The following is a 14,045-nucleotide window of genomic DNA, read 5'->3' on the forward strand; positions in this document are numbered from 1 at the left end:
CCCCGCCCAAAAGACTTATTGTTTCTCACTCTTTTGAGATGGGATTTTTCAAAAACTCTCAGTTTGGGGTAACTGCTCCCATGAGTAGTTTTATCCCTGGCACTGGAGTGGAGCAGGGAATGGGTGAGTGCAGTTGGAGACCCCACCTCTGCTACCTATGCCACGGTGGAGGGCAGGAAGCTAAAAGCAGGGATAACATTCAGACCATCACAGAGTGGTGAGAGGTATCGGCAGCTGGATGGAGGGCTTTGAAAGAGGGGAGGGAACGTGGTGGATGGATGGAGAACGGGAGCCGAGGGGAGGCCGGCGCGAGGTGCAGAATGACTCAAGGAGACACGGGAAGCCAACCTTTCCCCTTAAACACTCCTTAAATCTTTCAGGCAGAGAGACAGGTAGCGCCAAACCCAGAGGAGGGCTGGTTCTATGTTGTCTAGGGAAAAGCAGAAGAGAGTCAGAGAGGGCTGCAGACAATCCAACGGCACTTGTACTGCCAGGTGGCCAAGCGTCTCCTCTCACCTCCTCTGTCAGTTTGGATTTCTTCTTGAGTGTTAAGGAGACCAGTTTGTGGCGCACACTGTTCTTCTTGTGCCCATCAATGTGAGTACTCTGCAAAGCAAGAGAGGTAGATGGAATGTGGTGAGACACAGAACCCTGGCAAGTGTCTTCCCTGTCTCCCCTGGGCTCCTGCAACAGACCATTAATCCTGGGCACAGAGTGAGATATTTCAGAGGCTGGTGGGACCCAGAAGTCTGCACCCATGTTCCTGTGCTTCTTGATAACCTAAATGTGGCTCGGAGTTTTGTAGATCCCTCAAATCAAAATTATATATTGGGGACATCTGAAAAAAGTTGTGTTGAATACATGGCTGTCTTAGTCAACCCAGGTCCACCCAGTTCTGCTTATGACAGTGCAAATGAGATGAGCAAGACCACTCTCTGAGACAAGCCTTTTGCAAAGCAGGTTTGTAGCTGGAAGCCATCTAGGCAGGAATTCATGGACAGGTAGTTATCCACTATGGTTTCATAACTTTTAACCAACCCTGTGCTCTATCAGATGTCCCAGAAGAATAAATTTTGTGTGGGAAAACTCTGAGCACTGACAAGATACCATCAAGTTACTGTTGCATTTCTACTTTTATACCAAACTTTTTGACCCAGTCAACTCCTCCCCATTTTAAATAGCTTTGAAAGGACTGTGACTTCACACCCGATCAGCACATTGAGTCCTGCAGCTTTGATGGTTTATATCCATTATAAAGACAAGTTGGTACTGTAAAACTGAAGTTGCGTATCATTTCACTCAGTCAGCTTAGGCATCTCTGTGCTCTGCAGAAATGATGTACCCACAAAGAAAAAGGACAGCTTAAATTTTCCTTCTCTTTTGTACTATCTGATGCCTCACTTGGCCAAAACATGCTTCTTTTGGTAATAAACAAGCAAGAAATGATGGCTAGAAGGAATGAAATGGTGATTCTGCATGTATATTTTTACAGAATTACAATTTGAATGAGGCTACCCTCATCAAGTAATTCACTGAAAGTGCTGAATGGTACCACCATTTCTAAAAACTAGGAGGTTTGTCAAGAAAACTTACTAAAAATGAAACTGTTAAAGATGAAATCATATCAGTGCTGTGGACGTTAATTTTCCAGAACAATGTCCTATCTGGGAAGGACACTAAGATGAAGTTCTCCATTGACATCCCAGAATCCACTCAGGATGCAATAGGGATTTTTTTTTAATTTCCACAGCTTAAACTCCTGGTAACTTATTACTTCCTACTCCAAGATTAAGGGCACATTTTTAATTTAGACTCCTCTAACTCAGGGCAGATCAAAAAGAAATCCCCAAATGAGAGACTGATGACATGGGACATTGCATTCCCTCTGTGTATTTTAGCCCTGCGGGGTGGAGAAGAGAGATCAAAGCCCCATGAGAGATACCAGGGCACTTCTTTCATTGTATTGCTGGGGGACATTCAGTTATCCCTGAGAAGAAGGGACAGGTTAACAGCTAGCACATGAGAAATTCACCCTTTGTAGCATAAGTGCAAATCAACACACTGATTGCCTGCAGTAAAACCCACAAGCTGTTTCTTTCCAACACCTGTCAGTATCCAACACTAATAACAGCACCTCTTTGACAGCCACAGTCATTACCTCTCCTTCTCCCTGCAGAGCCTGTAGTTCTTTCTTGTATGTTTTCTTGCCAAGAGTCTCATAGATTTTTGTCATAACTGGTATCTTCTCCCCACCATCACTCATGGCTGTGTGATATTTTGGCTCAGGGAGGTCTCCCATGAAACGAAGAATAGTGATCCATACAGCAAGTGCTGCCTATTTGAAAGAAGGTTACACTCCATTAGTTCACACCAGTGCAGTGGAGGGGGTGGTCAAGCCATGCTGAATCCATAAGGATCACCACTGTGGTCTCTGTAGGAGATCAAACACTTCCCTGTATCACAGGTAACAGTTTTGCCTGCAGCATGCATTCCCCCTGTGCATGCTGGGCAGGCTAGTGGCTGGGATCACACATTCAGACTCCATGTATCCCAAAGGGAAACTGGTGGTACCCTGTGGCTGAAGGGTTCCCCAAGCTTGCTCCAACCCACCCGGCCCTGCTCAAGATTTTTCATCCCCTGCCTCACCAACTGGTCTCCTTCATCTTCATGGTACAAGAGAGGCTGCTTGAGAGGCCGGCGGATGTACGTGTGTGTTGTTGTGCCCTGGAAATATGTGGCAGCAAACTTGGCAAATTTGTACTCCGAGAGATCTTCTTCCTCTTCCTCAGGGAGAGGCAATGCTGCATCCAGGTCCTCTTCCTCTAGCTCCTTCTGTGTTTGCTCAAGATCCTGTTATGGAAGGACATGTCAGACAGTCAGCATGGCCTTGGATATTGAACTACCCTTTCCCTTTGGGTCTGATTTTTCTGTCAGTCTGATTTCCATCCCAAAAGGAAAACTCAGCCAAAACGAAAACATGGAATATAGCTCTGGAGCCCAAGCTCTGAAGCATGTGCCTGAGCCCAGGAATGTCCCCAGAGCAGTCGAAGAAGCAGGAAGCATGGCCCCAACTCTTAGCATGGGGAAAGGATGTCCAAGAGCAAAATGCCATGAGCTGTGATGAACCACAAAGGAGAAGATCTCAAAGGCCACAGGTCCTCAGTGATCTTAAAGTGATACTGCTCTCCTCCATTCAGTAGCCCAAGAGAAGTCAGCAGGCTGCCTGCCCATCCCTAGCCACAGCATGGTAACCCTCTGGGGCCACACTGAAAAGCCTACCCTCGAAGGAAGATTTCAGAGACCCACTTTTGTAATGCTGTACTCTTCCCTGTCTCATTAATGCTTTGCTAAAGGCTTCCATGTGACAGACAGGCTCATGTGCATCTTCAGTACCTCAAAGCCATTGGGTGCCTGTCCTTCCTGGCCAGGCAGGGAGGAGGTTGTCCCCAGGAATCCAAACATTTTGTCCACCATTTCTGAGTCATTCACTGGCTCATTGCGAGCTTTCTCCATTTTTTCTAAGAGCTCTTTCTTTCGACGTGCTTCCTCCTTCTCCTTTACTTCTCTCTCTGCATCTTCCCGTGCCAGCTGGGCTAGGCGTACCTGCAAAAAGACAAGTGTTAGTGACTGAACTACTTCCAAAGAGCTGGAACTAAATTTTGCAGGGCTTGGTTTTAGAAAGGCAGATTGCCCAGTAGTTAGGGCACAATACCAGCATCATGACTTGGAGCAAATCAGTGACATATTCATGTCTCAATTTCCTAACTACAGAAGGACAAAGCAATAGCATATTCCCTTTCATTAGTGCCTCTTCAGGTGTTAGTCCATGCACAGAAACTCTCACTGACCTTATTTTTCTCTTTTATAAAACAACCCTGCATGTGCCCACACACAGAGTGTGCCAGTTCTCCCTTCAGACTTTACACAATAGCAAAAGCAAGTGAATAATAACTATAATCTCTGGCATTCCTGTGCAGCAGATCAGAAATTCTGGAGCAGCTTCAAACTAGTTAGAGCACAGCGTACTCTAGAGAATTAAATACAAACTGCTCAAGCAAGGCAGAAATCTCTTAGGTATTTTTGTCATTGCCCCTCAAAGGAGCAAAACCAGACCCGTGAGAATGGACAGAACCCCAGAAAGAGATCAGTCACGATGTACTTGGTGCTTCTTTTCTGCCTCCTCTTTGGCTTTCTTGGCACTCATCTCCTTTCGGAGTCGTTCCTCTTCTGCCAGCCGAAGTTTCTCTGCTTCCAGACGTCGATGATACTGTGGGAATAAACAGAAGAGCCATCCTGAATAGGCATCTACTTATTTTTGAAATTTTTTATTTCCTTTAAAAATAGATCCCAAGAGCAGAAGCATGTTTGTCTCCCCTCTCCCTGCCTCTGTTTCCCACAAATGACCTCTCCTCCAAGGTACTTACTTCCCCCCGGAGGCGCTTATACAGCCGTCGGGCGATCATGCCCCGGGCGTATGCCTGGACGGTGAGGACAGCCCAGAGGCGGTGGCGGAACGCCCTGCGGACCAAGTAGCCCCGGCATCGTGCCTGAAACTCGATGATCCGCCGGCGAGCCATATGGTACTGCTTATGAAGCTTGCGGGATCGGTAGAGGGCCTGCAGTCTCAGGAAGCCAATCCGCATCTGCAAGAGGGAGCAGGATGAAACCACCCCACCACCCAGCAGCTCAGTCATCATAAGCAGATTTCCATCACTAATCTCCTTCTTGCATGGCTGTAAAAATGAGCCACTGAAATCAGTTCCCACGAGGACAAACCTTCGGGAGGTTCTCCATAAGGCTGGAGAAATGAAGCCGTCCAGCTGCTGCACTGATTCAAAGCCCAGGAAGGACAGAGACAGTTTCTTCCCCACTGAGTCCTACAGAGTTTGTGCCCTTCAGAGACCTCAGGATGTCTGGCTGGTCATTTCAAGGTAGCCATGGGACATGAGGGTTGCTCCCATGGAGGTCAAGCATCTGCAAAACTCCTGCCTGACAGTCAAGGTGCTGTTTCATGGCAGGAGGCAGCTTCCTGACCAGCCTAGAAGTAGCTATTCCTATCAGATTGCAGGCTTGGAGGACGATATTGAGATATTTTAGACCCTAACACACTTCCCAAGTGACTTGCTGTTGGGTCAGAGCGAGCTGGGACAGGGAGAGACAAGGACTATGGACTGGCTTACGGAGAAATCCAAAAGTGTTCCCACATAGAGATGGGAGTTGGGTTTTCAGAAGAAGCTAGTCTCCAGTTTTCAGTCATCTGGAAACTATGAGAAAACTTATAAAACCTCAAGTGACCAGTTGGTGCAAAGGACATGTAACTCATGGGGAAAAGGACAGCTAGAAGGTGGTCACAATGAGAAGACAAAGCAGCAAGAGCCAACTGCCATTCACTTCAACTGATAAAAGTCAACCTCACCACTTCCTACATTCAATGGGACATTTTGAACCAGGAAACTCATGTATGTCCCAGCTGAAAGAGGTAGGAAGGTAGAGTTATGGGGAAGCACCCCTGTACTTACAGCACCGTAGTTCTTCCTGCAGTTATGTCCACGCCAGTATCTCTGAATCATCAGGACTGAATTTCTTATTTTCAGGAAATTGGACCTGCAAAGGCATTTTAATCACTTGCCTCTGTGGTTTGGCTGCAAGTTAACATCATCTCCTGGGTCTTGTTTCTTGGAGATTTGAATCTGGGAGTCAAAGGGGGAGTAAACATTGCATTTTGGCCTGAAAATGTTTCCTTCCCCAGCTCTTCTGCTTTCACTAGAACATCTGTAGGGGCTCTATCTGATAGGTAGATTTTGTCATGTTACGGGAATGGGAAGCAGGAGATGATGAGAATGGTCCTCTCCTTCCCTCAGCCCTGCACACTCTTCTCACATCTGAAATCTCTTCCTTATGTGTCCTTCCAACATCAATCTAGCATCTGAGAATGGATTCAATCTCACCCAAATGATCAAGACATAGTTCATAAATACCACCCCACTACCCCTATCTTCTCCTCCAATCCTTCTTAGTCTGATCTGATTCTACCTGTAAGCACCTCTGAGACGATTGTGTTGGAAGGGCTTGGGGGTCCCTCTAAGATTAGTGTGTTAAAGATTGATGAGTTATTTAGTTTGTGCCCTTTCTGCAAAGCACAACCTGAGTCATAGCCGTGGCTTGGACAAAGAGCACAAAGTCCCAAGAACAGTCCCTTCTCCGTGGGTGAAGCTTATCCTTGGCTGCGGCTCCCCTTCTTCATCCACAATGGGCTACCTTTCCTCATCCCATGTCTGGCAACTGGATTGCAAACAGAAGAGCTCTGAACCCCCTGCACTTTAGGGAGAGCAACTTTAGTCACAGTGGATGACTCAGTAGTCCCACTGCAGTCTTGTGGAGATCTCTATAGACTGGAATCTTAGCATTGCCTTCAGCAGGCTCAGAGTCCCACAGCCACGCTGTCATAGCAAATACCAGATCCCCTGAAGACGGCACTGACCAGGGGCAGAAGCTCCTATTCTCTCCAGGTTTGAGGCAGACAACTCAGTTTTCCTCTTTTCACCTCCACTGTTTTCCTCCAATACTTGCTGCACCTGAGTGTCAACACATCAGGGGTCCCCTCTGGTCATCTGGGCACCAAAGCAGTGACACAGCCTCCAGGAACCACTTTCTGGATGAAGTATGCCACATAGCCCACCTCCCATTTGGCAGTGAGGCTCATACCTACCTGTCTTTATACCCACGGACCACCTTCTGGATTAGAATGACTTTGTCCGTGATGGCCTTGTCTCTCTCAATCTCCAGCAACATGTCATGGTGGTCCTGTGGGAGGAAGCAACATAGCATCAAGGTCTCAAGCTCTCCATTTGCCTGACAAGTGGCAAGAGGGGGTGGTATAAGGTCCTTCTCCAGGGAAGATGTTCAAAATAAACTCTTTGGTCATTTTATATTCCAAGTATTACCCCACCTACTCACTAGGGAAGTCCCAGCATAAATCCTAGTGATCTATTGTCTTCATTCCCAAATGAAACAGGTCATCCAGAAGCTGCAAATGCAGTACTTCATAGTCTTAAAATAACCAAATTACATTGCCCTTCCATGCAGAGCTCCCTCCTAGTGCTCTTAGCCGTGGGAGCAGTCCCTAGGAACATGGAGAGGTTTGGAAACAAACTAGAAGCTGCCTGTGTCCCATTACTTCTAGTCAAGACTGCATCACCTCCCTACCATAAGGACAAAACAGCTCCTTGAAACACTGAATTTCCTTTGCCCTGAGGCTTTCAGATGCATCAGTCCAAGCTTTATTCTGATTCCTCCCATGCCATGTGTGATTCTGCTCTCTTTTCTGGTCACAGCATACTGAGCCCTGCTGCACTGGGTGCAGCAGAAGCAGTTCCACACATTTCCTGCTTTGCTTGACCTCATGCAGCCCCCCGAGGCCTCCCAGTTTCTCTGTTTCCTGCCCTGACAGCTGTGAGATCATGATAACAGGCTCTGGAAAGAGTAACTAGTGGGAACAGATTCTAGGGAAGAAATGGGGGTGTCTGTGCTTACAACAGGGTTGGGTGTGAATTTAGGTTTATGTAGTCAGGGTTTATTACTGAGAGTTTTGCTCGAGAGAAGGTTGATCTTCCCTACAGCACAGAATTGTAAGGAAAGATGAGTGTGAATGGGGCTGCAGGGGACCTGCAACACTGGGACAGCTGGACTGATGAAAGAAAGGAGACTGTGGGCACATCTTGGGTTGCACAAGAACATGGAGAAAGCAAAGAGAGCCTAATGTGCTCACATACCTCTCTCTGCAGAGCTTTGCTTGGGCATCCCTCCTGCTGCTGTTCTTTTTGGGTGAAGGCAGGAGATGAGGTTAAGTTGTGCAGTCCAGGAAGGAAAAGGCTGTACACTGTATGTGACTATGTTCATGCCCATATGATTTTGTGAATGCATCAGTGCTGGCACAGTGTCAGGACTTTCTCCTGCCTGTTGCTCCTGAACTGGCCCCAAATATTCTGCCTTAACCAAAGTTCTACCCACTGACATGCCAACCCAGAGACCATGGAAAAGGGTCACGTTTTGTGATGGAAAGGAAATGGTAGGAAACTCCTTCAGAGGCAAAGATCCAAAGCAGGGGGAATTGTGGTGAACCACCTACCTTCAGGAATATCTTTGTCTTGCCAATCTGCCAGTCATCATCCTTCCCTAGCACTGCTTCAGCAATGCGCTGGCACGTCCCACGCAGGTCTCCCTGGTAGAAAAGGGGTTGGTATTCACCAGGACCAGACTCACCCATGGCTCCTCCCAAAGCCCCGTGCAGACCTTTTCTGCAGTTTTCTGCTAATGAGGTTCCTAGGGCTTTACTGTCACCACCTTTAAGATGAGTGAGAGGGCCAGAGTGAATATGGCTAACTGTCCCTGCCAGCCCCATAACCATTTCTCCTTCAACTTGGAAGCCCAGAGCACCCCCGTGACACCTGGGGATCAACTATCACATAATTGCTTTTGGAGATGATGCACATCCCATAAATGTCTCTGGAGAGCCCAGCAGAGAGTATTTGTTACCTGTGGAACAAGATTCTCACCTGCTTGTATGCTGGCTTCACCCCAGGCATGAGCACCCGGTACCTGTCTACGAACTCCACAAACGTGTAGCGGATGGGGTAGCCAGCTCGGCGGATGCGGATTGTCTCCATCATTCCTGAATACCTCAGCTGACGGACACACAGCTCCCGATCAAACAGCTGGGGAGGTTACAGGACACGGGGGTTTGATTGCAAATCTTGGCCTGGATCAGCCATAAGAGAGTGGGGGCTCTGAAAATGTGTGGGGCAAGCAAGTCAAGAATCCATCCAAATCCTTCTCTTGGTAGACCCCAGGCTGTAGGACTGCTGGCTGTCATGGACCTGATCCTGTAGACTGCTGACTGTGACTCACTCCATTTCTCTAATTCCCACTTGCAAAACTAGATGCGTTCTACACAAAGGACTGAGTGGAAAACTGGAGAGGACAATACAATGGTGAACATCACCTTGGGAAAACGGGCAGTGATGTGAAATAAAGGTAGATATGGTGTAGTGCTTGCACACCACTAAAAGTTGGGACAGTAAATCCCAGCTGAAGCCAAAGAATTACTGTTTTCCCTTCACCTGTCTAAGATGTGAATGTCTGTGCATGTACAGCTATCAGCATCTGACATGTGAGTCACCTGGGCTCTCCCTGAGGTAAGCGAGGAGAGTAACTACGAGACTGTATCTCAGATAACTGTCCCTGTATCTCAGCTGTATTTCCTGGGACAGGAGGAGCTGCACTATGTGAAGGTATGTGAGCAGTTCTGGGCTTGCAAATAACTCTGTGGAGCTTGTAGGGCTAGTTCATCATATGTATGGGCAAATATGTGCTCTTGACTTAAGGGCCCGATGAAGCCCAGACTGCTGGAGATGCTTTTGACTTTCTTTGCATGCTTTGTTATTTAATGCATCCCACACATTTCTCTTGGACTAAGCCAAACAATATTCAGAAACAGCAGCATGGAGTGATATACAGACTCAGAGAACTCCAGCCAGCATCCCAATACAAACAATTTTTTTTCCCCTTAAAGCACATTTTGAAAGGAAGTAAAAGTTTTAAAATAACATGAAGTAACAAACAGTCAGGACTTTCCACTGACCTTTCACATCTGCTATTCCATTTCCTATCACTATCAGTATGTTTTTCTTCAAAGGCAGCGACTGATATTTTCTGATCTCCCAGAAAATATTCTCTTTGCAGTCACCCCACACAGCTCTGTGTACCTTTATCTGGGATTTCCTTTCCTTTGTATTATTAAATGAAGGCCAAAAATAAATTTAGCAAAAAATCACATTTCATAACACACTACAGTCTCTACTCACTACTACTCTACACTCACTACTTTAATGGGAAGATTAATTTCTCTTTGTCCGAATCTCTCAAACTTAGACCTGTTTTAATGTCCCACTGAAAGTTTTGTAGACAAATAGGTTAAAGAGTGACTTCTGGGTTAGCACTTGCAAGGACTGATGAAATACAGACTTCTTATGCAGAATACAAAATACCAGACTGAATTCTAGACATCCACATGTAAAAACAGCTCAAAGTCAGGGTACTGGGAATAATTTGTTATCATCAGTTCAGGATGTACTTCTATTTTTCAACATCACCCACGTTGATAAAGAAGGTCTTGTTCTGATCTCCGCTTAGATGATAGTCCCAGATCAGACATACTGTTAAATATTAACCCAACGTATTCCATTAACAGGCTATTGGGTACCTTTTTACTCTCACCAAAACTGGGATAAGAGCACAGGTAACTGATCTGAGAGAGCCACCACACCTTTTGCCCTGGATCGTACTATAAACAGCAAAAATAAGTTTTAAACAAACACTGCTTTTATGTAACTGCTCTGAAATTCAGTATTTTATGGCTCTTTGTGCTCGGCTGAGCTTTGCTGACAGACACTGACTTCATATAAAGCTCCAGCTCTGGCGGATTACCTTTATTTATTAAATAAAACTCTTTCTCTCCAGGTAATATCACTATTTAGAGTGGTAAGCAGGTAACAGTGATTGCCCACAGCATCAGGGTGTGATCCTAGAAGTTTCTGCGAATGGGATCAGGGTGTGCAGCACCCGCCTTATCGCCTGCCTTCTGCTGAAAAGCTCTGAGTTAGCAGTTTGTGGTCAGGGGCATTTATAGCCTTCTCCTTCCTTTTCATTTGCTCCTAGAAGTTTGTCCCCATAGCACTCATTGCTTTTGAAGCAAATCGCTGGAAACTGGAGCAAAATAACTCCTCTCACACTTCTGTGCTATCATGCTTCTTTTTTTTTCTGCATTTAGAACCGTGCTTTTGCAAAGGGTGAAGAAAAAAACCCCAGGATTTAAAATGAATGAGATACACACTGAAAGCAAAGATTTTGAGGAAAGCAGCCATGGGGACATGTTTTTTAGAAAACATAGAACCTTGCCATAGAACAAGTTAACCCATGGCTCTGTCGAAGTCTGTGGCAGGGAGGTGCCTTCCCCTTATCGAAACAGAGAGAGGCATTTCCTATAGGATAAAGGGCAGCAGAGTGAATTCCTGGAGATCACACTAGGGAAGAAAGGCGGGGTCAGGACCTCCCCTCTGCAAAGGTTTTGGGGTACTGTTGGATTGCAACGCAAGTGCCTTATTATGCCAACCATTCGGTGACTCCCTTGTTTGCAGAACAGGCTGTGAGTTGGTTTTCTAAGCTCACAGGGTCAATCCTGGCTCTGCCGATGCCCAAAGTTATTTTGCCGGTAGCTCAGGGCAGAATGACTCCATGGGCAGTTCTGTACGAAAAGCAACCAGGACAGAAAAGCAGGACTTACCATGGGCTTCTTGTACTCATTAGGCTTAATGCAGCGGACAAAAAAGGGCTGGCACACGCTGAGAGTCCTCATCAACAGCTCCAGGGACCGCTTGAACTGGCTGCTGAGCGTCGGCGAGCGCTTCCTCGTCTCCGCTCCCTGCAAGAGCGCAGCGGAGCGCAGTCAGGAAATGAAAAGATAACAGCGCCTTTCCCTCTACGGCCGCGTCCCCGCAACCTCCCGCGACAGCCGGGACTGGAGCGGGGAGTGGGGCAGAGGAGATTGAAAGTTGTGGCAGGAGAGGGGAAGGGCAGAGCCGGCGAACTTGTAATGGCTAGGCTCTGGCAACTTACTTCATATGCACCTATGCAGGGAGGAAAAGTGCCATAGTTTAATTTCTCCTGCTCGAATCTCCCTGTGTGACTGGAAAACCAGCCTTCCCTATGCAGAGCCATGAGGATGATCTGCCCATGAGAACAAACAGCCTCTTCTGGGCCATCAAAATTCTCTGTATTGCAGCTTGGGGCAATGCACCTGCCCAGAGATGCTCGCTGGGAATGGCTTGGACTTCCCTATCCCATGCTCTGCAGCCCTTCTGTCACGGTTCCTCATGTCAGGCTGAGCCCCTCCTGCTCCCTGGGGTGAGGAGCACACATCCATAGGGTGAACAACAATCCAGGGGCATGCTTGCTGCAGGGTGGCTCTGCAACAGTTCCAGACACTTCCATATTCCTCAGCCTGCACTACCAAAGAGTTGTGTTTGCAAAAGACCATTAACTAGACTAAATAATAGGAGTGTTCTTGGTTTATCTCCCTTGGTTAAATTAATAACCCAATCTCTATTTTGGGGGATGTGTTCCTAAATGAGAGTGGATATGCTTCTCTTATTAGTCCCTTCTCCCTGGTCTGGAAGAACCATGTGAAACCACCTCCAAACTAAACGAAGTCCCTAGCTAATTTTATGTGTTAGTCACTATTACCTGAGCTCAGTCACAGTGGTGCTATGTGTCTTGTAGGGTCCAGTGTTCAGGGACCCTTTGTGGGGCAGCAGGTAATGCTGGTGGGTTGGAGCAAGAGTTGGGCACCAGGGTGCAACTTCCTCTGAATGAAAAATATAGTGAACTGTGACATGTCCTGTGACATGGCCTTGTGGTCAGGGAATTCCCAAAGGGAGGATTCTAACAGGATTTTAACGCATTTGTCTTCCAAACAGCCTCTTATTTGCAGGTGGTCAAGCCATGTGTAGAGTCACAAAATCCCCATCTGCATTGGCTTTGCTGCTATGTTTTGCAACATGATGAGTTTCATTTCTACTTTTGCTAAAATCTTTACATGTGCTTCATCATATAGCACTAATAACTTGTCAGATAACATTCCCACTCTTCAAAACTGAGGAATTTCATAGAATCACAGAATAGTTTGGGTTGGAAGGGACTATAATTACCATCTAGTACAACCACCTTGCCACGAGCAGGGAGTTTACACAGCTCAGGTTGGATATGATGCTGAGACAAACCAAATCAATACAAACAAAAAGTCATCACGGAATTCCAACAAGAGAAAATCCAGCTCATGCAAACACCACAAAAACCTGGCCTGATTTTAAAGAAGAGCATGGGCAGCTACCAGTGATCTCTCCCAGCAAAATCCTCACCTGAAGGACAAACTGTTAACAAATCTAGGGTAATTAATGGATGCAGCTGCTACCTGCAAAGCACTGTAGAGTGTAATGCCCACATTCTGTCACAAATTTTCTGAGGAAAATACTGTTTCAGCAAGAATCCTAGTTTTAGAGGCTTTGATGAATGTTTTGTAATCACTTTTCTAATTATGCAAAAAGGGTCATCTCTTTGAGATGTGGAAGGACAGCCACAGGGGTTAGAAGCAGCAACAGATGCAGGAGCAGGGCTGGAAGCTGGAAGCAACTGCACGTTAGCCAGATTTCAGTCAGTTTGGACTTAGCTGGGAGAGGTCATTTTTCAGCCATGGTGGTAGGAAGGGAGCAAGACTTTGTACAAGGGTCTACAAGGGAATGCATGAGTGGTTTGCTCCTAGACAGTAACACATGCCTCTCTAGGTTGCTGATGCCTTGCATTTCTTCCCTGCATGCATCCAGCTCTGGTAAAAAGCAATGGTGCTGTCTCCATCCTTACATCTAAGAGCTTTTTGCTGGGAGGGGTTGAAGGGAAGGGACAATGACCAGAGAGCAGCTTGTCTTCTATCCAAATAGAGCAGTCTGGGCTCCTCCTCTCAAGATTGCATCATCCCATTCCCTTGCTTTCAGGGCCTGACATTTATGCACAGACCCATCTCAATGGTGGGCACCAGCCCTATGGGCACTATATGGGCTCTCAGATACACAACGAATATTCCAACAAGAGCTTTGCATCAGCTTCATCCTTCAGGGATAGGTGACACCACTCAAGTCATTGTGGTACCTTCTGCCTGACCTCAACACTAGCATGGCGAGAATAACATGTCTTCTCTTTTTCCAACCAAATGACCCCAAAAAAGAAGTGGAACAACCTGTCAACACAGCCTATAAAGGCACTGAAAATACAGGATCTGTTGCAGAGGAAGAGCATTTTTTTAACTAAAATCAGATCCAGTCCCCATAGCCTGAAGGAGAAAGAGCTGATATATTCTCTTTTCTTCTGGCCAGACACATCTTAGCTTTCAAACTCTGAAACTGTGACATCTCTGGGACTCAGACCATCTCTCCACT

General features: G+C 46.6%; 1 protein-coding gene across 3 annotated transcripts in view; it reads right to left on the minus strand.

Moving 5' to 3' along the window:
• Positions 1–14,045, minus strand: part of MYO7A (myosin VIIA) — a 101,026-nt gene that overhangs the window by 23,644 nt on the left and 63,337 nt on the right. For 2 of the 3 annotated variants that reach the window (XM_071557162.1, XM_071557153.1), the window contains 11 exons: positions 11,342–11,479; positions 8,556–8,714; positions 8,129–8,221; positions 6,710–6,804; positions 5,520–5,604; positions 4,425–4,643; positions 4,160–4,267; positions 3,394–3,603; positions 2,647–2,850; positions 2,159–2,335; positions 517–606 (listed from right to left, as the gene is read on the minus strand). In XM_071557162.1, the coding sequence (XP_071413263.1) occupies positions 517–606; positions 2,159–2,335; positions 2,647–2,850; positions 3,394–3,603; positions 4,160–4,267; positions 4,425–4,643; positions 5,520–5,604; positions 6,710–6,804; positions 8,129–8,221; positions 8,556–8,714; positions 11,342–11,479 (1,578 nt within the window). Of the gene's footprint in view, positions 1–348; positions 607–2,158; positions 2,336–2,646; positions 2,851–3,393; positions 3,604–4,159; positions 4,268–4,424; positions 4,644–5,519; positions 5,605–6,709; positions 6,805–8,128; positions 8,222–8,555; positions 8,715–11,341; positions 11,480–14,045 lie in introns of all 3 variants that reach the window. The other variant, XM_071557144.1, reaches the window with a different exon arrangement.

The sequence above is a fragment of the Pithys albifrons genome, chromosome 1 (assembly GCF_047495875.1).
Source record: "Pithys albifrons albifrons isolate INPA30051 chromosome 1, PitAlb_v1, whole genome shotgun sequence".
NCBI lineage: Eukaryota > Metazoa > Chordata > Aves > Passeriformes > Thamnophilidae > Pithys > Pithys albifrons.